The 16,219-nt window shown below is 50.7% G+C and overlaps 1 protein-coding gene across 1 annotated transcript in view; it reads right to left on the bottom strand.

Moving 5' to 3' along the window:
• The window catches only part of TMEM255B (transmembrane protein 255B), a 65,438-nt gene that overhangs the window by 29,804 nt on the left and 19,415 nt on the right, over positions 1–16,219 (bottom strand). The window contains exons 2-4 of the mRNA XM_015121526.3: positions 12,703–12,772; positions 7,941–8,083; positions 4,721–4,783 (exon numbers count right to left, since the gene is read on the bottom strand). Of these exons, the coding sequence (XP_014977012.3) occupies positions 4,721–4,783; positions 7,941–8,083; positions 12,703–12,748 (252 nt within the window). The 5' untranslated portion in view covers positions 12,749–12,772. The remainder of the gene's footprint in view (positions 1–4,720; positions 4,784–7,940; positions 8,084–12,702; positions 12,773–16,219) is intronic.

Genomic DNA, 16,219 nt, shown 5'->3' with positions numbered 1-16,219 from the left:
TACACTCGTTCTCTTTCTAGCTGACATTCACAGCCTGCCTTGCTGCCTTTTGAAATAACTTGAATGTTCTGACATCTATGCACTTAAAACCAGTGTAGAACAATGGCCACTGTTTTCTCGAAACCTGTCATGAACAAGACATTCTCATGTGCATTGGCTCAAATGTTCCCAGCCACCATGCAAAAGAAGAAACTGAGGCTGAAATACTTCAGTAAGTTTCCTAGGATCACACAGCAGTCACGGCATCCAGGTTCCAGCTACCACAAGTATTAAATTAATGTGAGATTGTGAAATATGGGTTCACTATACAACATTAACCCAGAAGAATTCCTCTCCTGAAAAGGCAGAAATGAGCTTGCACAGGCATCACAGACAACCCCTCAGAGGCTCTGGTCTGGGGCATCCAGGTGCCCTCCTCACCCAGGTGAGGGAAGCCCATGGACAGGTGAACACCACACAGCTCTGGCAGTGGTCGTCACTCCTGGGTCTTTATCCTGTCATTCCAGTACCCATGTGCTTTTACCGAAGCCATAGAAATGGTCCCCCTGCATCCAGATTGGAAAGGAAGAAGCAAAAGTGTTTCTATTTGACATACTCTAGTAGATAAAAAAAAATCCTAAGGAATCAATTTTTTAAAGAACTACTAGAACAAAGAAATGAGTTCCACAGGGCTGCAGATATTAGATCAACATAAAAAGTCAATTATATTTCTAAACACTTGCAATGGACAACCCAGAAGTTAAATTAAGAAAACAATTCCACTCAAAATAGCCTCAAAAAGAATAAAGTACTTAAGAATAAATTTAATTTGGTAAGTACTTCATTTGATAAATACTGAAGAATAAGTAAATTTGATACAAAACTTACACTCTAAAAACTACAAAACATTGTTTTTAAAAACTAAAGAAGGTCTAAATAACTGGGAAAGCATTCCATGTTCGTGGATTGGGATACTTAACATTAAAATGGTAACACTCCCTACACTGAGCTACAGAATCAACACATCCCTACCAGAATCCCAGCTGGCTTCCTTGTAGAAATTGACCAGTTGATTCTAAAAGTCATATGGAATGGCAAGGGATTCAGAATTGCCAAAATAATCCTGAAAAAGAATAAAGCTGGGAGACTCACAAGCCCTTATTTCAAACTAACTATAAAGCTACAGTAATCAAGACTGTGGTACCAGCACAAGCAAAGACATATAGATTAAAAGAATATAATTAAAAGTCCACAAATAAACCCATATATCTATGGCCAATTAATTTTCAACGAGGGTGTGAAGACCATTCAATGAGAAAAGAACAGTCTTTTCAGCAAATGGTGCTTGGACAACTGGATGTCCACAAATGCATGAACATGGGTCCCTACCTCACACCATGAAGAAAGTTAACTCCAGGTGGATCACAGAACCAGATGGAAGAGTTAAAACTATAATAACCCCTACCTCATACCATACACAAAAGTAAACTCAAAGTGGATCACAGACCCAGATGGAAGAGTTAAAACTACAAAACTCTTCTAGAAAACTCTAGGGGTAAATCTTCATGTCCTTAGATTTGCAAAAGATTCTTAGGTATGACACCAAAAGCATGGACAACAAAAGAAAAAACAAATTAGAGTTCATCAAAATTAAAAACTTTTGTGCCTCAAAGGACGCCATTAAGAAAGTGAAAAGGCAATGTACAGAATTTGAAGAAATATTTGCAAATCACATATCTGAGAAGGGACTTGTTTCTAAAATACATAAATGACTCTGACGACTCAACAGGAAAAGGCAGCTCAATATAAAAATGAGCAAAGGAAATGAACAGACATTTTTCCAAGAACATATGCAAATGGTCATAGGCACATGAAGAGATGCTCAACTTCACTAATCATCAGGGAAATGCAATCAAAACCACGATGAGATACCACTTAACACACATTAGATGGCTAGAATCAATAACAGTCAGAGAGTGACAAGTGCTGGTGAGGGAGTGGAGGAACTGGAGCCCTCATGCCTGTCTGTGGGAACATAGGGCAGCCACTTTGGAAAACAGTGTGGCAATTCCTCAAACGATTAAACAGCATTACTGTATGACCCAGCAGTTCCACTCCTAGGTACATGCCCAAAAGAAATGAAAGTGCATTTTCACACAGAAACTTATGTACAAATGTTCACAGCAGCATTATTCACAAGCGCTAAAGGGTGGAAACAGCTGTAATGTCCATCAACTGGTGAATGGATAAGTGTGGCACATCTGTACAGTGGATTATTATTATTATTATCGTTATTATTATTATTTGAGACAGAGTCTTGCTCTGTCACCCAGGCTGGAGTGCAATGGCGCAATCTCGGCTCACCGCAACCCCTGCCCCCCAAGTTCAAGTGATTCTCCTGCCTCAGCCTCTTAAGTAGCTGGGATTACAGGTGCGCACCACTGCGCCCGGCTAATTTTGTATTTTTAGTAGAGATGAGGTTTCACCATGTTGGTCAGGCTGGTCTTGAACTCCTGAACTCGTGATCCACCCACCTTGGCCTCCCAAAGTGCTGGGATTACAGGCATGAGCCACTGTGTCTGGCCCATATAGTGGATTATTATTCAGCCATAGAAAGCAAGGAAATTCGGAGGAAGCTTAAAGACACAATGCGCAGTGCCAGACACCAGACACAGAGACCACATATTACTCATTACTCCCTTCACACGCAAGCCCAGAGTAGGAATCTACAGAGATAGGAGTTGATTCCTGGCTGCTCAGGCTGGGTAGGTAGGTGCTAACAGAAGGGTGTGGGTTTCTTGCTGAGGTGATTCATGTTTTAACACTGGCTGTGCTGATGGTTCACGTATCGGCGAATACCTAAAAACCACTGAATTGTGTGCTTTCAATGGGTGAGTTACATGGAATGTGGACTATATCTCATTAAAGCCATTTTTTTAAAAGGAAAGAAAAACAGACCCACACTGCCCACCCACCCTTGTATCGCCAAAGCCCAACTTCATACCCAGCTTCTGCCTCTCTGGGGAAATCTTACGGAAAAACCTTCAGGAGGCCTTCCACCCCCAGGTCCACTCAACTCCCTGCAGGCACCAAGCAGCCCCAGACTCTGAAGAGATGCTGTCTAGAGACCATCATGGGGGCATACTGGCTCCCAAAGGTGGCCTCTGTTTCCAACGCCGTTCTGCAGACTGGTGTGTGTGAGGCCTTTGCCCACCCTGGTCAGCTGTGACACCCACAGTCGGGAGCCAACAACAGGGGGTGGGTGGGAGAGGAAATGCCGGGGCTATCTCTCCATCTCTTTGCAACTGCTAGCGAAGAACGGCAGCTCACCCTGCAGTGCACACTGTCTCCAACATACAGAACAGAACGCTTTGCTCTACCAGAATCCCAGTGTCTTTGCAGCCACCCCCCAACCCTCCAGGGACCTCCCACCCTCACACGATAAGGCTCCATCTGCCCAAGGGTCAGTTTCCTGGGCAGCAGTGGGAGTTTGCTGGGTCCCATATGGGGTGATATGGCGTGGCTGTGTCCTCACCCAAATCTCACCTTGAATCCTCGTGTGTTGTGGGAGGGACCTGGTGGGAGGCAATTGAATCATGGGGGCAGGTCTTTCCCATGCTGTTCTCATGATAGTAAGTCTCACAAGATCTGATGGTTATTATAAGGGGGAGTTTCCCTGCACAAGCTCTCTCTTTGCCTGCTGCCATACACGTAAGACATGACTTGCTCCTTGTTGCCTTCTGCCGTGATTGTGAGGCTTCCCCAGCCACGTGGAACTGTAAGTCCAATTAAACCTCTTCCTTTGTAAATTACTCAGTCTTGGGCATGTCTTTATCAGCAGCATGAAAACAGACTAATACACAGGGTTCCGAGGGCACACACCACGGCCCAGCCATCGCACCCTCCCTCTCGGCCTGGGAACTGGGTTACAGGCAGGGGTTGGGGACCCAACACAGGTCATTTGCACACTGGATGATACAATAAGATGACAGCCAGCACAGGGAAGAGATGAGAACTCCAGCCTGGTCTGAGGCAACAACTGGGAGATGAGGCAGAAGTGGCCCAAACACCTCCCCTCTAAACAATGCTCTTAACATTAACCAGTTTCTGTTTATAAAGTTACAGTCCCCAAAGCAGTGCGTCAACAAAACGGACTCCAGCTGAACCTGATCGCTATTGCCACGCATGCAGCCACTAACATCACGGACTGGCAGCGTCTAGATTTCACTCTGCATTGCTGCCGTGTGAACCAGGGGCTCCCTCCTGGTTTTATGTCTTTACCGCTCCTCTTAGTCTGGGCAAGATAAACATTAGCCCAACTCAGATGAAAAACAGGACTCTAGAGCCATTGGTTCAAAAGGAAGAGAGGCTTGTGCACATGTTTTTGCCTGAACTTTACACACCAGGACTTAACTTAATTTGCCGCCCCCGTCCCAAACTTCATGCACTCCCTGAGCTTCCCAGCCCTTGCCGTTGGTGGCTGCACACCACGTGAGACTGATGCACCAGCAACCCAGGGCCATGCTCGTTTAGACTAAGGTGTGAATGGTACCCGCTGAACCCTGCACCCAGGACTGTGCAGGCCACAGTCCGGGAACCTCAGAGCTGGTCCTGTAGACACCAATGTGTTGGGGAGGCGGGGCTAACTCTTCTCAGAGCCCCAGCGCAGCTGTACCGTCCCCGATGAAGGGCTCATGATCCCCACCTCCCCATGTTAGAAAGAAGCAATGTACTTTCTCACCATTTGCCTTCTATTCTCCACCAAGTTGATGCCAATAATTCCTAAGAAAGATCCGAAGCCGAGCTAAAACCAAAGGAAGAACGAGAGAGAAACACTCATTAGCATTCCTGGAAGCTTAACACTGACATTTAACAGCAAAAAATCCCACCCTCAAAGGCATTTTATCCAGGGACGAAGGCCAGACATCCCCACCTCAAGAACCTCAACCACTGAGCATCAGGTGTGTCTGCTGGCGTTGGGCGGGCGTCTCTGCAACATCACCCATCCTGTCTTCTCTACTCAAGGGTTTTTAATGATGTGTCCGTTTGGCTTGTGACTGTGCGGTAAAAGAGGATCCCACTCGTCCCCCAGAGACAACATCTTCTCGGAGACCCAAGGCCACCAAGCACCAACATCTGCCCCGTCTTCTCTGGGCCTGAGATGCCCCTGAGCATGGCTCCTGGGTAAGGCATTAGGGAACTACAGCTGTGTTTCAAAAGAAGGGTTGCCAGGCACCAGGGCCACCTGGGACACCTGCTCAGATGGCCTACCTGTGGCTGCTGCTTCGGGAGAGTGAGCAGGGCAGGCCGTCAGCGGGGAGGTGCCTGGTGTGGGGAAAGGGCTCCGGAGCGGCCCCGGGCTGCAGCACAGGCCACCAGGGGTCCGGCGGAGCCCCCTTGCTCCACAGGAAGCCCCAGCTCTGGGCAGAAAATGAGGCCGGGATGTCGGGAAATAGACATGGGACTGTGCTGTCTTAGAATAGAGGCCAGCGGCTGGGCACCCGCACCCTCCACCCAGGGCCCGTCCTGGCAGGTGACGCACACCTGGCAGAGGAATTTTTAAAACAGTGCGAAGAATATGCGTTTCAGCAACACCCACCGAAAATCCGGTTCAGAGCCGCCGGCTAAAGTGCCTCCCGCAGACAACTCGGAGCTGCCAACGATCGTGCCGAGGCTAAGACGGCCCCTACTTGCGTGCAGGTGAGCCGGGCCGGTTACGCTTCCCAGTGAGCATCTGTTGGAAGGGGCGGCCCGCCCGGCACAGCCTTGGAGTTCCTGGGGCCGTGGTGTGAAGTTTAATGCACTGGAAACCGGACTCCTTTATGTAAGTAGTTTTGCCTTTTCTGTAATTGTGTCTGTGCGTCTGTGGTGACAGACGTGTACACATGTGGCTTTCACCAATGGTTTGAGAATTCTCCAGGGATAACAGGAACATGTCTTCATGTGCTGAGCTTCAAAACACCACAGTTCAACGCCACAGTTCAAAAACATCAAAATTTCACTTCAATGTACGTGTATTAATGTTTCACTACATTTTATTTTGGGGGGATTTGAAAAAAAAAACACACCTTTCTTCAAAATGTTGAGATGTTTTCATGTTCCGGCCGCTTCTTCTGAGATCACCTTTTTCTTTGAAGCCTCTACATTGGCACGAGTCTCCACAGAAGTGACTCTTAGCCACGTTTCCTTGAGGCTGATTTGATTTGTCATCTCCCTAGTTGGCTCTCAGAACTGTCTGGGCTAAAGTCATTTCAAGCTGGTCAGCACAGCGTTAATTCACTGCCCAGCAAGCAGATTTTATATAGAGCACAGCTCGAGCATTAGTCATTGATGTTTTTGATTACGGTATTTTGAGGGAGCCCTTAAATAAGCTTGAGAACGAACAATAAAAACAGCTACTCAAGGTTGATCTTGATATTCTGCAAATCACTTGGGAGGTCCCTCCTCACAGCCACTTGCCCTCTGGGCTCCCCTCTCTGCCCAGGAAGCAGAAAAGCCCCTCGCATGAGGCCAGGGTCCCCACACCATTGGCCTCTTGTAATTTTACTGATAAAGCTTTTTCTGCACAGATACTATTTGTATATGTTTATTTATAAACTATACACAGGTAGATAGTGTAGACGTATAAAGTACACCTTAAGATTAAACAAAGGGGCCGGGCACGGTGGCTCAAGCCTGTAATCCCAGCACTTTGGGAGGCCGAGACGGGCGGATCACGAGGTCGGGAGATCGAGACCATCCTGGCTAACACAGTGAAACCCCGTCTCTACTAAAAAAATACAAAAAACTAGCCGGGCGAGGTGGTGGGCGCCTGTAGTCCCAGCTACTCGGGAGGCTGAGGCAGGAGAATGGCGTGAACCCGGGAGGCGGAGCTTGCAGTGAGCTGAGATCCGGCCACTGCACTCCAGCCTGGGTGACAGAGCGAGACTCCGTCTCAAAAAAAAAAAAAAAAAAAAAAAAAAAAAAAGATCAAACAAAGGAAAATATAAAGGTGAAATAAATGATATTTGTAAAATATTTCTAAATATTGAGTGCCAAAAATCTTTCATCTTTGCTGACTGTCATCAATATTATTACCAATCTTGGTAGTACTTCAGGTGAGAGTGACGAGATTGAAGAAGCCGCATTTTAAAATCTTGCTTTAGCACTTCATGACATAGCAACCGGGCTCTGGGGCACGTGAAGGGCATTGCAGCAGATCCAAGCCACTCCGACAGAGGTTCACTGTGCAGAACGCAGGCACTTAGGACAAATTTTTTTGCTAACGACAGAGGATGTAATTTCATAGTTCAAAGAACCTTGATACTTTTGAATCCAGGTGACCAATTCTTGCCAATTAGGTTACCATCAATTTACCTCGCCGCCTTACTGTCCAAAATCTGGCCTGCGGGGTGGATGAGGTCAGCACCATCACCTTCTAGCCATTCCCACGTGATGGCGTCACTAATACGATCTGTGATCCATCCCTTCTTGGCAGGAATCGTTTAAAGTTACTTTTCCCTTCCACGGTTCCATGGGCTATGGTGGTCGACCTGGTCCCTCAGGGTAAAATTCTTCCGGGACGCTGGGGGAGGCTCTGACTGGCCTTTTCGGACATCCTGGGCTCCCAGCCCCTCCTCCACCTTGGACATTTCCCGTCGCCGGGCTCTGGCCCCCCTCCCACGCCCTGGTCACCCTGTGACCGCATCAGGCCAACCCGGACAATGGAGGGCACCTGGCCCTATTTTACGGTCAGCTTGGACCTCAACCCGAATCCCCCTCTGCCTTGGACCCGCCACCGTCCCAGGTCCTGGGGATCGGGATGTGCACGTCTGTGGGAGCCGTAACCCTGCCGACCACAAGCCCCGATCGAAGCCTCCCCACCTTCAGCCCCAGCCCTGTGAGCTGGCATGGGCCCACCCTGAGCCAGCCACACACCACCCTGCCCTCCCCGGCCCAGGCCGCCCGCTCAGCGCACTCACGATGACCCCTGGGTAGTAGCCGCCCACGGCCACGTTCTCTGTCCTGGTGGTGGCAGCCAGCCCGACGGTCACTATGAGGACAGACACCAGCAGCAGAGACCCCACAAACCACAGCGACGTCTTCTTCCTCCTCGAAAGCCCTTCTGTGGGGAGGAAGGCGAGGACCTGTCAGTGAGGGCTCAGGCTCGGGCGGGTGTCAGCCCGGCAGGCTCTGGGCCGTGCTCTGTTGCCCGGGGGGTCCTGGGATGCACTATCCCCACCTGCCTCCCAGCCCACCTCGGGGACCACCCCCAACTTCCATTAGATAACAGAATAAAATCTCTGGATCTTAAGCCACTATACTGGAATTTGCGGCCAGAACTCAAGAAAGCAAACTCGAAAGGACTTCTTCCCACTGGCTGCCTCTTCCTCCATCTGACTTTCTCCCCTTGGTGTCCCCAGGAGGACGGGAGCACCTTTTGTTTACTGTTTTATCATCACCACTGGCTTGCGGACACACCCTCTCTACCCGCCTATCACAGCCGCACTCAGAGGGGGAGGGGGCTGCCGCCAGGGGAGGGGCAGGGAGAGAGGAACAGCACCCAGCAGCCGTCCAGCTGGGCCATCTGTTTTGCTTTGTTTTATTTTCTGAAAACTAAATCATCTTGATCCCTGTGTGACTCCAAACAAAACAGGGGATTTTTTAAAACCATGGTAAAGTCTTCCTACTCCAAGATTTTGAAAATCAACATTTGTGTGTGTGCACATGTGTGAGTGCATGTGTGCAGGGAAAGCAGACAGCGCACTGGAGAGCCGCCGGCAGCGAGGACGGCCACGCAGACATTGTCCACACCCTAGAAGGTCCACGTCCGAAGATTTACACTTCTGCAATCCCATCAGCAGAGCTCAATGGCAAGGCAAGGTTATCGCGCCCAAGGAAGGGACTGTTACGTCCTCAGAAATAAGTTTCGCAAAACTGTAAATCAATGTGCAGATGCAGAATCGCTCTGCTGATCTGAGAGAGCCGTTTTTATCCAGCTGACCCAGCAAGGGCGAGGCCTGGGGCACGGCCTTCCTTCCAGGCCCTCTCGGACTCAGCACAGCCCCCGGCACAGTCACCCTGCCTGCCCCTTGACTCTTGCAAAGTTACACCTGTCCCAAGAATCTCATCCCAAATCGCTTTTTACCTTACACCTTGGAGGGGACCAGATCACTCCATTCGCTAACGTAATAAACCATTGGCTCCCACCAGCCAGCCAGGCTGCCCCCATCTCGGACCCACTGCACCGAGGTGGCCAGTGGCACTGTCCTTGGTGTTACCCTCCAGGCCGCAGGCCAGCATTCTTAGGCTCTCCCTGGTCGCCCCATCTCCTGCCTCCTTAGAGAGAGGCTTGTTCCAGCATCCACGGGGCCTGTGCACCTGCTGTCTCCCAGCCAGACACTCCCAGCACTCTTAAATGTTGCTGCAGACACACTGAGCACAGTAGCTCCACTCACCCCTGTGCTCTCCACAGTCACCCCCTCTCCCCTGCCCCTGCAGAGTGTCCCCGAGTGTGAGAAGCAGAGGGGACGTCAGACAGAGGCACACGCTGCAGGCATTGGAAAAGGCCAAGTTCCGTGGAGAAGACTTAGGCAGGGCTGGGGACAGGGCGCTCTGGATGCATCGCCCACAGGCAGTGGGTGGAGGGCAGAGCCTTCCCTGGGGGGCCTGGTGGTGGCACAGTGCACCCCTCAGCCCAGCACCACCGGTGTGGAGTGAGGCCCTCCTTCTGAAAGCCACTCTACTGAGACACTAGAGGCTGCAGCCAGGTGCAGTCCAGGGAGCAATTCCCACACCCAGCCTCAGGAACACATGCGGTGTGGGGTCCCTGCAGCCAGGGCCATGCCTGCGCCCCCCAGGTCCCCAAGGCGGCTTCTGCAGGGGTCATGCTGAATAAGCCTACGGGGTGACAAGCAGGTGGGCATAGGGGTGGGCACAGCTCCAGGAGCCCCAAGGCCACGCTGGTGGCCCAGGACCTGGCGCCTACACTTCCGTCATCCAGTGTCTGTTACAGTGATGCTCCCCTGGTCCCACCCCATGCCCCTGTGAGCAATGGTTCTGAATCATCTCATTCAATTACACAATGGTAATATTTTGACTCCGGATATAACAGAAATAACAAAAAGACTCCCAACCTTAAATACATTTTATAAATACATGACACAGCATAAAAATGAGACAAAAAATAAACTCAAGAAAAGAAGGTGGATATCTTTATAATTACCATGAGAGAGAAGCATTTTAAGGTCAGATTTCATCAGAAAGGGGCTTTCACTTAGGATAAAGATAACTAAAATCACCTGAATAATTTCCTTGCCGTTCCCGTCGCGTTAGCGGAAATACTATTACGTGCACTGTGAAAATTAAAGTGCTCCTAAGTGCCCCAACTATTAACTAAAGTATCTGCCCACAGTTTTCTATTGCAGAGGCAGCTTACAGGGACCGGACCCAAACCATTCTGGGTCTGTCCAGGCCCACTGTGTGGTCTTGGGTGGCCGTTTAATCTCTCTGAGCTTGGGAGAAGAGAGCCCTGTGAGAGCCGAGAGCTCTGTCTCTCGTTTGTCGCCAGTCCCCGGGGCTCAGATGAGGACATAGACACATCTCCTGGTACGGAATGAATGAAGGCCCTTCAGTCTCCTGATTTGTAGGATGGAGGAAATCATGAGAAGCACCTGCTTACCCACCTCTTGAGATTGTGATAAGCGTCCAGAGAGACATGACACATGGGCTCTCATGTATAGGTTTTCATAAATGCAATGCACATGCTAATCATCCGGGTAGTGTTAACTTTAAGATGGCATAGCAGTTATTCTTAACCAGCATTTCTCCCACTGGAGTTGCAAGGAGGAGTTCTGAGATGTGAAGCTAAATGGGCCAACAGCTACCTCTCCGCTATTGTGTGCGCTGATTTTTCTAACTCTAGTCTTCCCCAGGTGCAGCCCATCTAGGATATCCCAGAATATCACCTTGTCACTCCCCACCAGCCCCCAGTTCTCCCACCCAACCTGCTCTCCCCTTCCTGGCTCCCACCCCAGCCTTAGCTGGAGGAGCTGAACCACAGGAGCCTGTGCCCACGCCTGGTTCTGCCTGGAAGACACGCGAGGCTGGAGGTCAGGCTCTCCCTTCCCCTCAGACCCACTTCCTCCACTCCACAGAGCCAGGAAGGGGAATGTCACAAAGCATGGGAGGTGGCACTGCTCGGAAGGGTTCCAAGATCTGGCCTTCCTGCCAGCAGGGCCTGGAACGCCCAAAAAGAAGAGTGAGTTCCATTTAATCATGTGGGGACACCAGTCATGGTGTCCAAGTAATAATCCCAGGTAAAACTGTAATCACCCAGCCATCAATTTCTCTTTTGTCCTGATTTTACACATGCCCGGGGTAGTGAACAAAGAAGGGCAAAGTGGAAAAAACCATAATCCACCCCCAGATACCTCAAAGCAGAAAGGCCATAACCCACCCCCAGATACCCCAAAGCAGAAAGGCCATAACCCACCCCCAGATACCCCAAAGCAGAAAAACCAGAATCCACCCCCAGACACACCAATACTTCATACATTTTAGCAAAAGACCAGCTCCAAACAAAAAGACCCACAACCCTACCCCAGATACACCAATGTTTCATATACTAAAAAGACCGGCTCCAAGTATTACGTTTTCAGGTTTCAAGTTCTTGGTCAGAAGAAAATCTAAGTCAAATGCTATTTTTAAACCTTCAAGGCATTCTCATATAATAACGATAAAACTAGTTAATAAATAATAATAAAGAGTTATCATTAGGATACACTAATAGTCGAATCCACATTAACACGTTTGACCACAGAGCATTTTGCTTTAGAGAGTGGGAGGAACATAGCGGTTTCTTTCAGAAAGAAGCCAAATTCTTTGATTATTTTAAACAACAGTAACTCGTCCGGTTTTTAGAAACTTCCCACAGATGCCCCAGTAAAAGGGTTGTGAGGTTAATCCCCAGCGGTTTGTGTTGGATTATTTCTGAGGCAGCGGCAGAGCCCCCGAGACTCCACGCCATCCCTCCCTGCAGCCGTCAGAGCTTCCCTTTCTAGGGAACTCTGTGTCTCTCGTTTTGAAATCCGCGCAGCCCTCTGCCCGTCAGGAAAACGCCCGCATCGTTCCAGTGCCGGCCACTTCCCAGCGCAGCCCCCGAGCCCGGCCTGCGAACTTGCGGACACGCAACAGGTTTCCTGTTTTCCCAGCCCGCGCCGGGCTCCACAGCTGCAGCGGCCGTGATCTGGGAAGTGGAAGGACCGGAGGTTCCGTGAACACACACTGGGGAGAAGCACGAGAGGGGGCGCCTGAAACCAGGCAACACGGTCCGGTTCCGCGAGCGCCTCTGCACGTTCCCAGGCTCTTCGAAAGGAAGCGTCCCCGGAAAACGGTGTAGGTTGGAACGCACCGGAGGGGTGGGGAAGGAGCGCACTTTGGGGCGCCTGTTCTTCATCATGAAACAGAACAGGAGAGAGGCGAAGAGGAACGGACAGAGTCAGAGAAAGGCAAAGGCGGAGGAGGCAGAGGGAGAGAGAACGAGGGACTGAGGAATGCACGACGCCCTACCCCGTGCGAAGTGCAAAGTGTTGCAAAGACAGAGCTCGAAGGAGGCGGAGGGCCCAGGCCCCGGGCGCGTCTCTGCACAGGTTCCGCCCGGGCCGGCCGGGGACCTGCGCTCCCAGCCCCGGGGTCCCCACGCTCCCCCGCAGGAGCCGAGAGACGCCCCAGCCCCGCGCTCACCTGCGGCGTCCAGCAGGCCCGGGGGCCCGGGCACCGGCGGCTGCATCCCGAGGCCCCACCCGGCTCTCCCGGGGCCACAGCCCGGTCCTGCCGCCAGGAGCCGCCCTCGCGGCGCCGCCCCTTCCCGCCCCCTGCGCCTCCCCGCGCTCCGCCCGCCTTGCGCCCTTCCTCGCCCTCCTCTCCCTCTCGCCCGTTTCTTCTCCTCCCTCCCCCGCTGCCTCCGCTCCCCCTTCTCCGCTCCACCGCCTCCAGCCGCCGCCTGGTTTGTGGACATCAGGACGCCGCGGCCAGGAGTGGAAGCCAGACCCCAGATAGAAGGTGCCTGGAGAGGACCCTGCGGACGCGGGTGGGAGCCCGGCCTGGGACGGTGACCCCGGGCCTCCCGCCGCTGGCGCCACGCTCAGCCCTTGGCAGTGCCTCTGGGTGGGTCACCACGGGTTCGCCTCCCCACTGGCCGGTGACGGAGCTCCTCGAGGCCGCAGGGCCAGCCGGCCCTGGATCTCTGTGTTCAGAGGGTGGCACAGAGTGCTACAACCCAGTCTGCGAGGAACCAGTAAACGAGGAACACACGCATCCGGCACCTCATCAGCAGCCCCGAGGCAGGGCTGACCGGCCTCTCCAAGGCCTGCGTTTTTGTGTCCACAGCACTGAAGTTGTTCTGAGTAAAATCTGCGGCTGGAAAGAAGGGCAAGGAAACACGGGGCCGGAAAGGGTTCCTCGTACGGCAGCAGGAAAAAAATAAAGATCCTTCTAAATGTATTTTTAACATCTTTATGTCAAGGGCATCAGCGGTCCCTTCACAAAAGAAGATGCTTTAACGACCAATAAACTCAGTCCCTGGAATTAGGGGAAGGCTGTGGGAACAAGAGGATGCGTTCCACCCTCATCCTATCGGAAAACCCCGAGGATCAAACAACTTAAAGAGTGTTAATGAAAACGTGGGAATCTGCATTCGCCGATGGGATCACGCGTGGTGCCGCCACTTTGAAAACAACCTTTAGGAGAACTGGAGCCGTAGAGGACAAGCCAGCAATGTTTTCTTTCTAGATATGCCCAGGAACACAAACACAGATCTGCTCCTTAGAGCCGGGAGCCGTGGTTCTCAACCCTAGCTGTCGTTATAGTCATTAGGAATGTCTTTAAAAGAAAACAAATTACTGCGGCCCTGAACCCAGACCAGATCAACTGAACCAGAATTTCGGGAAACAAACTAATAGCTCAGAACTCCCTAGTCATTCTAATAGGCCATCCACTGTGAGAGAGAAACTGCCGCAGGAAGTATGCGTGTACAAGAAGACGCGTAGGGAATATTCCTCACAACGCTGTGTGTCCAAAGCACCTGACACACCCTGAATATCCAACACAGGGAGAAGCGATAAAGAAATGGGCACATACAGCGAAATACCACATGGCAGTTAAAATAAATGAGAACTACATGGATTAATGAGAATAAATGCCAAAAACAGAACGAGGAGCAAAAATGCAAGTGCACAGTACAACACAGCGAGTACGGCAGCCAGTATGGTACCATTTATATAAAGCTTTAAACCATGAAAATTAACACTATTCACCCATTGAGCCTCTCAAGATGTACTAAACATCCACAATATACCAGACACTGTTCCAGGTACTTGGGATGTATCAATGAGCAAGACAGACAAGGATCCTGGTGGGGAAGAGAGGCCATTAATAATAATACAATAAACAAGAAAAATGCACAGCATGTCAGAGGGCAACACATGCTATGGAATACACACACACATACACATACACACATGCATACATACACACATGCATACATACACACATGCATACACGTGTGCACAGATACATATGCATACATGCATGTATACACATGCATGCATACATGCATGCACATACACACACTTATACATACATGCATGTGTACACACATGTATATATACACACATATGCATACACACGTATACATACACGTGCATATGCACACGCATACACATGCACACTTATACATGCACACATACACATACACACATGCACACTTATACATGCACACATACACACTTACACACATACATACATACATACACAGCCAGGTAATGCAGGCCACAGAAAAAGGAAAGAGGGGTAAAGAAACAAAATAGAAAGTATAGTGTGGGAGTGGGAGTGAGCTGTGGTTTTTAAGTAGTGAAAAGAGAGCTTGTTGAGAGGTGCTGTTGAAGATCAAGCTTGAGGGCATGGAGGTGGTTGCTCAAACAGACATCTGGGGCAGAGGGTCTGGGAAAAAGGAACCTCTGTGCAAAGGCCCTGGGTTGGAGCCGTCCAGGCCTAGAGGGAGCAGCAAGGAGACGAGGGTGCCAGAGGTTTGTGGGGACCAGGTGGAGGACATTGGGGTGAGCTGCAGGGCCTCTGGCTTTTGCTCCAAGTGATGTGGGGGTTCTTGGAGGGTCCTACACATAGGATTACTGGAGAGTAGTTGTAGGGTAGCAGAATGGAAGCTGAGAAACTGGTTATAGGATATTATGAAGCAGTAGGAGGTGATTACACGGACACCATGAGTCTCGTGTGTGCAGATACACGGACACCATGAGTCTTGTGTGCAGACACACGGACACCTTTAGAACTATGTCTCGGGGCTTAAACTCTATTTGTGAAAACTTCTTTCTTTAAAAAAGTCAAAAGACTTGGAAAAAAGGGGAAGTGTTGAGATATCATTAAGGCTAGACGGTGTGGACAGGGTTGTTATATTATTCTCTATACTTTTCTGGATGTTTAAAGTAGATGATTACTTTTTTGTAACTTTTTACTTTTGTGTATTTTCAAACCTAAAGGTGGGTTGCAGGGATAGTGCAAGGAGCTCCTGTGCAGCCTCTACTCGGGTGCACCTTTGTTGCAGCCTCTGCCCAGGTGTGCCTTTGTTGCAGTCTGTCACTTTTTTTTTTTTTTTTTTTTTTGAGACGGAGTCTTGCTCTGTCACCCAGGCTGGAGTGCAGTGGCCGGATCTCAGCTCACTGCAAGCTCCGCCTCCCGGGTTTACGCCATTCTCCTGCCTCAGCCTCCCGAGTAGCTGGGACTACAGGCGCCCGCCACCTCGCCCGGCTAGTTTTTTTTTTGTATTTTTAGTAGAGACGGGGTTTCACCGTGTTAGCCAGGATGGTCTCGATCTCCTGACCTCGTGATCCGCCCGCCTCGGCCTCCCAAAGTGCTGGGATTACAGGCTTGAGCCACCGCGCCCGGCCCACTTTTTTGTTTTTTGAGGCATGCTCTGGCTCTGTGGCCCAGGCTGGAGTGCAGTGGCGTGATCATAGCTCACTGCGGACTCTACCTCCCAGGCTCAAGCGATCCTCTCACCTCAGCCTCCCAAGTAGCTGGGACCACAGGCGTGTGCCGCAACACCCAGCTAAGGTTTATACTTTTTGCAGACATGGGGTTTCCTCATGTTGCCCAGGCTGGTGTCAAACCCCTGGGCTCAAGTGATCCGCCTGTCTTGGCCTCCCGAAGTGCTAGCATTACAGGCGAAAGCCACCATGCTCGGGCA

Source organism: Macaca mulatta, chromosome 17 (assembly GCF_049350105.2).
Source record: "Macaca mulatta isolate MMU2019108-1 chromosome 17, T2T-MMU8v2.0, whole genome shotgun sequence".
Taxonomy (NCBI): domain Eukaryota; kingdom Metazoa; phylum Chordata; class Mammalia; order Primates; family Cercopithecidae; genus Macaca; species Macaca mulatta.
This window is presented reverse-complemented; position numbering and strand designations above follow the sequence as displayed.